General features: G+C 42.2%; 1 protein-coding gene across 1 annotated transcript in view; it reads left to right on the top strand.

The window, feature by feature from the left end:
- The window catches only part of zmp:0000000755 (phosphofurin acidic cluster sorting protein 1), a 90152-nt gene that overhangs the window by 52337 nt on the left and 24987 nt on the right, over positions 1–12828 (top strand). The window contains exons 10-11 of the mRNA XM_052151211.1: positions 11174–11264; positions 11979–12062. Coding sequence (XP_052007171.1) covers positions 11174–11264; positions 11979–12062 — 175 coding nt within the window. The remainder of the gene's footprint in view (positions 1–11173; positions 11265–11978; positions 12063–12828) is intronic.

Below are 12828 nucleotides of genomic sequence, written 5' to 3'. Positions count from 1 at the left end.
CTCATAATAATATGATCCGTATGACATCATATGACTGTTCAGGTCTCCCTCCAAAAATGCCAAATAGCTGCCCCATTTCCCATCAAAGGAATCCCAATTCCCCAGCCATCTCCATAACACTTCCAGCCGCCATCCTCCCCATCTCCGTGCACCGTTCTTGAAATGAGGGCGCTCCAGCTGACTTCCATCCCCTTAAAACAGTCTGTCTGTGATCATAACACTGGTTCAGACCCAGTTTGTTATGTGCTGCAACGTGAGTACCACATAATGACTTTATGAAGGACATCGCTTGCTGGGGACATGTGAATGTTTTACGGCCATCCTTAGTATCTATTCTCAATTTGGCCGGGAACATCAGTGCAAAAGCGACCTTCCGTTGATGTAAGAGTTTCTTGCATTCGTGGAATCGCTCCCGTTTCTCTCTTGTCGAATTCGCAAAGTTTGGGAACAAGAAAATGCTGTGGATCTTCCCTAGAAAGCCTTCCGATACTCCTCGGCTCAACATGAGATCTTCATCAGATGATCTCGGAAATGTGACCAGAATTGATCAGGGCCCATCTCCCTCCGCAGATCACCGGGCCGGGACTCTGTGAGCTCGCTCGATTTCCAGCTTATGTCGAGCAGACTCGGGAAGAGCCCGTCCAGGAATTTCACCATATCTCGACCTTCAACGTCTTTAGTAATTCCAACAATTCGGACATTGTTTCGCCGGCTACGATTAGCCAAAGTCTTCCAACTTTTCCCAGACACGCTCCAAGTCTATCTTGGTCGCTAGCGGATTAGCAGCTAACTCCCTCTCCGATGACTCCAGACAATCGATCCGTTTCTCGACATCCGACACTCTTGTAACCCTCTCAGAGAATTTCGTCTCCATGGCTGTGATCGATTGTCATATTACTATTATTCAAGATCCTCCAAGTCAGCAACGACCTTCGCCAGCATTGTCAACATTTCTCGGCGAATTTCCCTCATTTCTACGACCGAATCGACTCCCGGGCTCGAGGCCTCCACGGGGGCTTCAGCTTTAGCACGTAAGTGTCTTCTAACGTCTCCAGAGCACGAGGATTTTGAACTCTTTCAGATATTATCTTCCTAGAACAGTGATTTCAGTCGAGTGTGTCCGAACGTTTGACTGGTGGTGTAAGCATCTGTAACGGTTTAGATTTACTGAATCGATTTGATTCAGATTTCAATTCAATTTGGGTTTATTTCAGTTATAATGTCAAGCATTTATTATTATGCATTCATACATTTTTCATTGGTCGCTTCCACCTGAGAGAGCCCCTCCCTGGTTCTGTATTGAACAGGAAGTTCTTGCCCCTATTTCGCCATTGCAAAACCTTTCTATCAAACTAACCGGAGAAGTTAAGCCACACCCCTTTATCTCACATTTACACTCGGAGTCTTTAATTCGGACATTTATTCAAATGTTCCCTCGAACATGTGGCTGAACCCCAAATTATGTGTTAATAAGTCCCCGTTCTGTTGGTCAGAGTGGATTGTGAGGGGGCTCTGTACTGTTTTTGGGAGTAGTTTACACCCCCCTAAAGCGGCAGATCCTATGGGAGGGGTGATTACTGCTTTTGGAAACGGTCATGAGGCATCAGTGTATTACTCCCTGATAATTCAGAGTCTGGGGGGGCGGAGCTTTAACATCTCTCAAGAGATTATGGGAGAACGATTTAAACTTGGTATTGGAGGACGGGGTGTGGGGTAGGTTACTTTAAAACATCAAGTCTGCATGTAGAGACTCAAGGGTGCACCTGATGCCATTTAAGATTTTATATTGATTCTATTGGACCTCCTCTAGATTGTATAGGCTTGGTCTTAAAGACACGCCCACCAGCTGGTGATGCCAATCAGAAGATGGGAAGATGGGACACAACCCATGTTTTTTGGGGATGTGTTAAGATACGTGAATTTTGGTTGAAGATTCCACCCCAGACTACATTTTGGGTGGTGGGGCGGTTGTTAAATTTGGGGATAGCCACTTGAAAGGTTGAGTCCTGGCCGGAGTTATGGTTGCCAGGCGAATCACTCTTAGGGGGTGGAAGACGGCTGGGGCACCCTTGTTTCGGGAGTGGTGCGGGGAGATGGCGGGGAAGTTTTGGAAAATGGGATTTGTTTAATAGGAAGTCAAGTGGATATTTGACTTTTTGGAGGGTTCCAAAATTCCGATTTTGTCCCGTTGATTATGTTCACTTTAGACATGTTGTAAACTTTTTATCCTTCTAGAGAGTGGGAAACTCAGAAGGTAAGACCAGGAGACTCGGTTGTATCTTCAAGCAGGATTCTTTATTGAGAAATTCGTGCTGTCAGCAGCTGCAGGGACCAACATCTAACTAAGGGAACTTTACATTGTAATTTATACATGCATTTAGAGGGCAGTGCTTAGAGATAGACACAAAGCACCCAGGTGATAACTTTAAAGCATGCAAATGATGTATACAGGCATAGGAAACCCACCCTAGACTCTAGATTGTTACCAGTCCTAATCCAATCAGCATAACTATTCAGATACAGAGATGCTAATCCAATCAGCCTAACTATTTAGACAACTGGGGCTGGGGCTCCAATAGCCATTAAAAGACAGAGGATGAGATTGTCAGTAGTCTGACTAATTTAATTTACAATAGAGAGAACAGAACTGGAAGGAAATCTCTTGCTGGAATACTCTTTCTAACAGCTGATATATTTATCATTTATACCTTAAATGCTAAATGCAGTCTACTCTACTTTCCCAGTTTATATATATGATTGTGTTTAACATTTTATAAATTTGTAATACAACAATTCCCCTTTGAGAGTTCTAATAACTCTCACAAAATAAAAATTTAGACACTTAAAAGTTCATTCTTGTAACTTGTGATCGTTACAGGCACATAGCACTTGCTCTGTGTTGTTTTTTTCTGTGATTGCATGCTGACACAGAACAAACATGCAATTAGGGTCCGTGAATTTCTTATGGGTAATAATCTTTTCTGGTTGGAACTGTTATTTTCTCGTGAGGTGCTTGAGTCATTTGTTGAATGAAACACTTGATACTGTGGACGCATAAATAGTACACCAGTAGGAAAAAGAACAGCAGAATTGCTATTTCCTTTATCCACAGCCATTGTTTACCTAGCAAGTTTCCAAACCATGAAGAATTATTTTCAGTCATCTGATGTAAATTTGCTGCAAGATCAACAATGTCTTGTTGGATTTTGTTCAAGTTCTCTGTTGGATCCATTAAACCGGTGCAGCACTCGGGGCCGATAATGGTGCAGGCTCCCCCTTGCGTTGCTAGAATGTAATCCAAGGCCACTCTGTTCTGTAAGATCATTATCTTGTGCGAAGCGAGAGTGTCCTTGATGTTACCAAGGGCCAAAGCCATATCATTGGCCAATTTCTGTACAGAATTTGATAAGCTTCTGACTTGATCAAGGGCCTGCATGACACAAGACGGGATTATTGCTCCAAGAGTTCTCGACCACCATGTTTGTGCACAAGTGAGTCCTGGAATGCAGCCATCTTCTTTGTTTGTGGAAGGTGGTGAATTTTGTAAATGTGTAGAGCTTGGGGTGGAGTGTGTATTTTCTCTGATAGCCGGTAAAACATAAACCAGGGTGCACCTGCCATTGAATCGACTGGGTAGAATATTGTAGACAGAAGTTCCACATAATCAAAAAATGCCAGTCGGTGGAGGAATCATACACCACTGATTTATTGCCAAGAGTTTTGGAAGGGATGGTGTCCTGTGGAGACACTCTTCTAAGTCTTTGTCCTCTTTTCCTGCTGATGGAGTAATGTCTACATGGGATTTTGTTCTCAATTCGACCACAAAGCTGCAAAGTTCACGAGGAATTTCACCCAAGGGAGTCGAGGCTGGAGCATAATTTTCCATACACCAAGGAAAAGTCATTGGCAAAAGTAGATCTGTCATAATGGGAGGAGCTGAAGTTAGGTTGCAGGATGGTAATCCAGGAATGCAACATGGAGAGGGTGGAGGAATTGTTACATTGTGATATGTATCCTTGTTGTATAATCCACTGGTATGATGATCAAAGAAGGGACACGTGTCACATTTGGAGATAGGGTGTGCCACCCATGGGATTCCTGCTCCTACTGAGGGTGCGTGTGGCATGCAAACGTCCTTTCCTGCAAACAAGGCACTTCTTGACATATTCATCAGCTCTAAGAATATGTTGTTTCTGGAGTCCACACTTTGTGCAATGTCCATAATGGTTAGAAATGTGACAATCTTGATCATGTTGATGGATGACTGAAGATTCCGTATGTGAGTCTCTGTGTTGTGTATTTTTTTATTTATTTTTTTTTTTCGTTCTTCTTGTGATACTGGGCTTGGCAGTGGGTCTAGTTGTTTTCTGGAAGTTGTGGCCTCATACACAGGTGAGGAGGTCGATGCCCATGGGTCTCGGGACAGCCATCAAGTGGTATCTGCAAAGAGGGTAGAAAGAAAAACAAAAGACAGTAGAGCAGTATTTGTTCAAACACCCGGTTGTGTCCTTTTCTGAGTCTGCTAATGTTGTTCCTTCTTTCCCTATTTCATAATTCCTTTGACACCTAAAGAACAGTGAGGTAAGGATGGACTAGTGGATGGGGAAGGCCTATGAGGGAGTCTTCACCACAGGGTTTGTCCCCGATGCATATGGCATTCGGTTCTTCCCTGGGCTCCTCACTGGTCTGTGTCCTATCCTATCCCTGTAGGTGGGGAACAACTTTGCAGTGTGACACATGAGTCCAGGTTTTCTTTCCTGACACAATACTGCAGCTGCTGTAATCAACATCACTTGATGTGGTCCGTGCCACTTAGGCTCTAATGGCTTATTTCTGAATGTCTTTATCATGACCCATTGACCTGGGATGATTGTGTGTCCACCTTCTGGTGGAGTTTGCCAACACGACTCAACTCTCTCTTTGGCACTCTGTACTGCCTTTGTGAGGTTTTCACAGTAAGCGATCAGGGCATCTGAGGCAATGTGTACATCAGCATTTCTAAGATCAGTCACACCTGGCATTTGCATTGGGCGTCCAGTAATAATCTCATGAGGGCTCAGTCCTACTGATCTGTTAGGTGACGCTCTCATACTACACAGTACTGCTGGCAGCGCTTCTACCCATGGTACTCCTTCCTGATGCATTTTGCTTAGCCTGGTTTTAATTGTTCTGTTACATCATTCAACCTGTCCTGATGCTTGTGGTCTGTATGGGCAGTGAAGATTCCACTAAATCTTCAACATTCTAGACACTTCCTTGACTACCTGTCCTGTGAAGTGTGTACCTTGATCTGAGTCAATGAAATCTGGTAATCCCCATCTGGGTATGAAATCAGTGACAAGACATTTAGCAGTATGTGCAGCTGTAGCACGCCCTGTTGCATAAGCTTCTACCCATCTAGAGAACTTATCTATTACTACCAAAACGTCAGTTTTTCCCTTACACGGAGGCAATGATATGTAGTCAACTTGCAGGTGACCTAAATGGTCCTGGTGGAGCTGGGGTATGTATTGCTGATGTAGTAGCTGCTGGTACCTCATTATTTTTCTGACATGTAACACACCTCTTTGCTGTTTCAGTGGCTACATTTCTGAATTTTGGATTCCACCATTGATTAGAGAACCTGTGATTCATTGTTGCTGGACCACTGTGACCCAAATTGTGTATTTGTTGAGCCAAATATGGCAGCAGTGATTCGGAGCAACATACTTTCCCCCTTTGGTCCAGCAGCCAGATGAATCCACTGTGGCTCCTTTGTCTAACCATGTCCATGCTTCATACAGAGGAACGTCTTTGTACAGATCAATTATTGATTCAGGAGGCAGAATTGTCTTCTGTGCTATACTACCTGAACACACTTGTACAGTTGCATAGGATCAAGCTTGTTTAGCTGCTACATCAGCAAGAGCATTACCTTTAGCTTCCATTGTATTAGTGGTGAGATGTGCTTTCACTTTGATTACTGCCAATTCCTTTGGAAGTTTCATGGCAAACATTAGATCTTTCACTAATCCAGCATGCTTAATGGGGCATCCAGCAGAAGTTAGAAACTGTCTGGTTTGCCAAATGATACCAAAATCATGAATGACCCCAAAAGCATACCTGGAATCTGTGTAGATATTTGCAACTGATCCTGAAGCTAGTGTGCATGCTCTTATTAAGGCTACTAGTTCTTTAGCTTGTGCTGAAAAATGATCTGGAAGACGACCTGAAGCAACCACTTCAGTGGTGGATGTTACTGCATAACCTGCTCGTCTGTTACCTTCAATTACTTGAGCTGACCCATCAACAAACAACTCAAATTCTGAATTCTCTATGGGAGTTTCTTTTACTTCACTCGTAGATGTATATGTAAGCGTAACACAATCATGTGTCATTTCGCCTTCATCCTCTAACAAAACTTCAGTCATTGCAGACATCATACATGAAGATGGGTTCGTGACTGGTGCACGCTGTAGCACTATATTCGGGGCTGTGAGAGTTGCTAACCAATTTCCCCAACGAGAGGAAGTGACAGAAGTGACTTTTGCTTGATTCATTAGTGCGGACACTGCGTGAGGGCATCTTACGTTTACAGTCTGTCCTAACACCATTCCTGATGAAGCCTGAAGCGCTAGATGAACTGCCTGTACTGCTCTGAGGCATGGGCCCATACCTTGAGCTGACTATGTCAAGTTTACCAGAATAGTAATGAATTGAGCGTAAACTGCCCCCATGATCTTGCATTAAACATGCAGTCATGAAGCTTAAATGTTCATGGACATAAAGAACAAAGGGTCTATCAGTTTGTGCAATTCCCAATGCTGGTGCTTGACATAGTGCTCTCTTCAAATCATTGAACGCTTTGAGGTGAAGTTCTTCCATACAAACAGTATCTGAATCTTTACCATGGCCTTTTAACAAGTCATAGAGAGGCTGAGCAATCGAGGCATATTCTTCAATCCACGGTCTACGGTAACCTGCTGTTCCTAAAAATGAGCGGAGTGTTTTAATGGTAGTAGGCGGAGGTATGGATTTGACTGAAGCCGCTCGATCCTGGGTAATGGATCTATTTCCTGCACCAATTGTTTGACCCAGAAATATGACTTACTTTTTAGCTATTTGAGCTTTGTGAAAACTGCATTTGTGTCCTTTTTTATGCAAATAGTCCAACAATGCTGCCAATTCAGTTTGATGTACCTCGTGATCTGTTGAGGCAATCAAAATATCATCGACATATTGGATCATAGTGGACTGTTTTACCGGACATTCTGGGTCACACAAATCACGTCTGACAGCCTGATGGTATATAGTTGGGGAGTTTTGAAATCCCTGTGGCAAACGTGTCCACTGGTATTGTTCATAGTCAACTGTAAACGCTAACCATGGCTGGCTGTCAGAGTGCAACGGTACAGAAAAGAATCCATTCGACATATCAATTACTGAAAAATCTTACACTCCAATGGCAAGCCATTACAAATTGTAGAAGGATCTGCCACTAGAGGGGTGATTTTATCAATATGTTTATTGGCTACTCTGTAGTCTATTGTAAGTCTCCATGTTGCATTGGACTTCTTGATAGGCCATATGGGTGAATTACATGGACTGTTGGTTTTAACTAGCACTCCTTGCGTCAGCAACTTTTCTACAATAGGTTTGATCCCCTGTATAGCTTCCTTATTGATTGGATATTGTTTGGTGACCGGAGGTGGAGTTCCTGTCAATTTGACTGGTTCTACACCTGTCAACAAACCACAATCATCCTTGTCTTTAGCCCAAATTGGATGATTCTGTAAGCATACTCTGGAGGGATTGCATTATTGGTAGAAATTGTGCTGAGCAAATTTTAATGCTAGCAGATTCTGAGGACATGTCTAAAGTTAGATGTACTTGTCTCAGGAGATCCATGCCTAAAATTGCACCTGTATTTAATGGAGCACATAGCAGTTTTGTAGTCAGAGTTTTCGTGCCAAATTGTACCTCTATGGGCGGGGTTTCATACAAAACAGAATCTTCACCTATTACGCCAGTTAAAGAAAGTTTGGTTTTCTTGTACGGGATGTCTAAACCTTTAGCCAATTTTGTAGGAATTACTGTAATTTCTGCACCTGTATCAAGCAAAAAATCAATCTCTTTCTCTCATATGCTACCTTTCACAAAAATTCTTTTGTCATTATGGTGGATCACAGGGGAAAGGTAGCTACTCACAGCCCCAACAATTCGTTTTTTTTCCTGGTCTTGTTGTGCTCTTAGAAGAGCCTGAACGATCTGTCCTAAAGTTTCAGTGGACACTTGCTGAACTGCTTCAGGGTTGTAAGCAGGCGGGGGAGGAGCAGAATTATGCATAGCATTTCTATTTGCATCTTGTAACTTCTTCCTACACTCTTTCTCCCAATGTCCTAATTTTACACAGTAGTGGCATTTGCCTTCTTTTTTAGACCACCTGTGTTTTTGTTTTTCTGTGCTAAATGTAGCTGCTGCTGCTACTCTCACTTTGGCTTTAACATCAGCATCTCTTTCCCATGTAGCCAACCTGTCTAAATTACTTCTGAGAGTTCTGTTAGACCAAGTGAGATCTAGGAATGGCAAGGCTCTTCTGTACTCAGCTAAAAGGCCATCTGACCAGATGCGGACTAGGGGTCCCTTGTCATCTAACACACTTTCAGAATTATCAACAATTCCACTGTAAGTTACAGCTGACTGACAAAACCTTTCAGTGTATTCACTCACAGTTTCTTCTTTCTTTTGTACACAGCTAGTGATTCTTGACCAGTCTATTTTGGGTCCTAGGATATTCTTTAGAATTTTCAATACACCTTCTCTTATATCGCTTCTACTGGCATGCTGTAGTTCAGAAGTCACTGCAGATTCAAAACTGTTGAATTCAGATTCAGTCAAAATTTGTGACATCAACTGTGTGACTTCTGTTAACGACATGTCATATAGACGCATTTTGTTGATCAGTGCTCTTCTAAATTCAGAAAACTGTGTGCGTGCTGATGGTAAGCTCTGGGATAGTCTCTCTATATCTTTAGGTCCAAGCGCTTTTGTGACTGTTTGTATTTGGACAACAGAAGAGTTGGTAGAAACACTTTCAGTTCCCTCAATTCCCTGAGATCGTCTCCTAGCACCACACACATTGACTGAATTTACAGGCACAGCAGTTACTGATTGGAGAGCTACATCTGTTTCAAAGAAATTTTGTAAGTCAGGGAAAATGTTATCTGGCTGATTAACTTCTTCTACAACAGTTTTTTCTGCAGCTTTGTTGTGGTTCAATTTCTTGGTTAAAGAGGATACTCTAGCACGGAGCTCTTTGTTCTCTTTCTCTAGCTCTGAGTTATGCTTAGACTGTTGTGTAGCAAGTCCATCCATCCATCCATCCATCCATCCATCCATCCATCGTCAACCGCTTATCCTGTGTACAGGGTCGCGGGGGGCTGGAGCCTATCCCAGCTAACATTGGGCGAAAGGCGGGGGACACCCTGGACAGGTCGCCAGTCCACTTGAGTAGCTAGTGCTAAACAAAATTCTCTGTGGCAGCAGATAATGCCTTTCACATTGTTCTTGCGAATACTTGCTCCTAGTACCTTTTTACACTCATCTACTGACCAAGTCTTGTCTGGATGAATCTCATATTTCTTAGTTAGTTCTTGTCTAACATTCTCAGTGACAATTAGGTTCAGTTGTTCTCCTAACAGTGATTTGAATTCACTATCTGACCACAAAGGAGTCGCAAGACCACCTTTTTCAGTTGTGGGGATTAGTCTAGCACTTTTCTTAAACATTTTGTGGATTTTCTTTGTTCTGTTATCACACAAACAAACACTAAAACATCTCTGATCAACAGAGGGTACACTTGTTAACACAGTTCAACTATTGTTAACCTTCTTTGACCCAAGCAAAGGATAACACAAATTACTAGCACTTTATGCTAATCTTCTCTGTCTAAAAACAGAGGGTAACAAATATTCTTCTCTGCAGATACAGAGGATAAACAAAATATTAGCCTTTTATGCTAATCTTCCCTGCCTGAAAACAACAAAGGGTAACCAATATTAACACGTAATGCTAATGCTAATCTTCTCTAAAAAGACAATTTTAGAGGATAACTTAGTTAACCAAACCTACAGCTGTCTGTTAACCCTTCTCTGACGGCGCAGAGGATTTGTACTGGTCTTAAAGGTTCTTTTGGATAGAGTAGCACTCACCAAACTTTGGTTGTAAGAAAGATTCAGGCTGGAATGCAGTCAGATCTTTGTTGAGCTTGAAGTTTCAATCTGGATTCAGGTGAGTAGCTCTATCCGGGTCACGGCACCAAAACTGTTGTAAACTTTTTATCCTTCTAGAGAGTGGGAAACTCAGAAGGTAAGACCAGGAGACTCGGTTGTATCTTCAAGCAGGATTCTTTATTGAGAAATTCGTGCTGTCAGCAGCTGCAGGGACCAACATCTAACTAAGGGAACTTTACATTGTAATTTATACATGCATTTAGAGGGCAGTGCTTAGAGATAGACACAAAGCACCCAGGTGATAACTTTAAAGCATGCAAATGATGTATACAGGCATAGGAAACCCACCCTAGACTCTAGATTGTTACCAGTCCTAATCCAATCAGCATAACTATTCAGATACAGAGATGCTAATCCAATCAGCCTAACTATTTAGACAACTGGGGCTGGGGCTCCAATAGCCATTAAAAGACAGAGGATGAGATTGTCAGTAGTCTGACTAATTTAATTTACAATAGAGAGAACAGAACTGGAAGGAAATCTCTTGCTGGAATACTCTTTCTAACAGCTGATATATTTATCATTTATACCTTAAATGCTAAATGCAGTCTACTCTACTTTCCCAGTTTATATATATGATTGTGTTTAACATTTTATAAATTTGTAATACAACAGACATTACTGTTTACATTAATACCTCACCAAGAGTTTTGACTTGTATTTTAGAGTTTAGATGTGCATCCACATTACGCACACACATAAGCCACCTGTCAATCAGTCAAACGGCACGCACAAGCCGCAATGCGAAACTAAAAAGTGATCTTTGACATTCTCGTTATTTGTGTAGTATCTGTCTCTACCCTCAACCAGTGGTCATGCAACTGCCGTCATGAACACCCCTGATTTAGAGTAAAAGATCAATCGTGTGATTTTGAGATGTGTTCATATGTTTGTGTTTGCAGGCCGTTCTTTGGGGGAACGTCTCACTCCAGTTCTCAAACAGAGATCGGGAGCGTTCACAGTCACAATCAACACAGAGACACCTCACACGCAGTGAGTTGAACGCATACACACTCTTAATTTAGCAAGCTTCTTCCATCAGTGGAGCATGTTGTGTGAAATGTGACTATCACTGATCTAGTCTGATGTCATCCCAAGTTTATGAACAGGAATGGAATATGAATATGAGCATGTGCAGGAGCGGCTGTAAACTCTTTAGGAATGCAGTGTGTGTTACTAACTCCACACACACACCCGGAGTGCCCAAATATCCCCCCAAACTACCCCTGAGGGCATGGGGTATTTTTGGGGCGTGACATTAGATCTGTGTGTATGTGATCTGGGGGTCTGTGATCGCTGGAATCACAAACATCTGCGAGAGAGATGGTACAAACGCCAGAGATGTTCATCCACACAAGTGTTTAGAAACATCGGCACATTCCAGTGAAAACAGTCGAGCTACTGTGTGACACGAGGTCAACAGAGATAAGACAATACACACACTTGAGAAGGAAGAGAGCAGCGATTATACTTAGTCAAACTTAGTGTTAGGGGTTTGTTTACATCCGTAATACTGATGCTTGCGTTCAAGTTTTTTTATTTTAAACTTAGGGTGAGGTTTAGCTGTTCTCTTCAGCTGTTAGTGCAGCTGCTCTCTGATATATTTATCACTCTTCTGACATCATTACACTCTCACACACACACACACAGAGCGCCCCCTTCAGCACGACTGTATTAATGCATCACTGCTGTGTTCTTCATGTTCAGGGTTCTGACTTCCTGTCGGTGGACTGGTGTAAGGCTCCAGGGTCACGACCCCAGGATGACACCAGTATGGACACCACAGCTGGGGTGAGAGGTCAACTTTACCCATTTACCAGGGTTCCCACGCATCCTGGAAAACCTGGAATTTTGCAATGCAGTTTTCCAGTACATTTTAGGTCGGAACGCAGCTAAAGATGGCGTAAACGTGTCATCACAGTTTGTGAAAAGGGGCCATTAAACCACAAAAGGCTGCGTGTGCTGCACACTTCTAAGTGAAAGTGTGAAGCCGGACGCTCGTACTTTGAAAACATCGTTATCATCACGTCCTGCTCTGAAGCGTGCAGCAAATATAGACTATATATTTACTCAGCTTTTTGGGGTTTAATAATCACACTGGGAGGTGAGAAACTACTGTCAAAAACACACAGAAAACCCAAAATAAAAGCTCAATTTAAATGGGAAAATTCAACTAAATTGTCCCAGAAAATTTACCTACAATTTCAAGGTAAATACTGACAATTTTCCTTAATGCAAATTTTAACATTACTTATAAATGTCCTTATTGATGGTAGTTGAAGTGTGAAGTGTTCATACACGTTAGCCAAATACATTTAAACTCAACTTTTCACAATTCCTGACATTTAATGGTAGAAAACATTCCCTGTCTTGGGTCAGTTCAGATCACGACTTTATTTTAAGAATATGAAATGTCAGAATATTAGAGAGAATTATTTATTTCAGCTGTTATTTCTTTCATCACATTCCCAGTGGATCAGAGGTTTACATACACTTTGTCAGTATTTGGCAGCATTGCCTTTAAATTGTTTAATTGGGTCAAATGTTTTGGGTAGCC

Source organism: Xyrauchen texanus, chromosome 20 (genome assembly GCF_025860055.1).
Source record: "Xyrauchen texanus isolate HMW12.3.18 chromosome 20, RBS_HiC_50CHRs, whole genome shotgun sequence".
Taxonomy (NCBI): domain Eukaryota; kingdom Metazoa; phylum Chordata; class Actinopteri; order Cypriniformes; family Catostomidae; genus Xyrauchen; species Xyrauchen texanus.
This window is presented reverse-complemented; position numbering and strand designations above follow the sequence as displayed.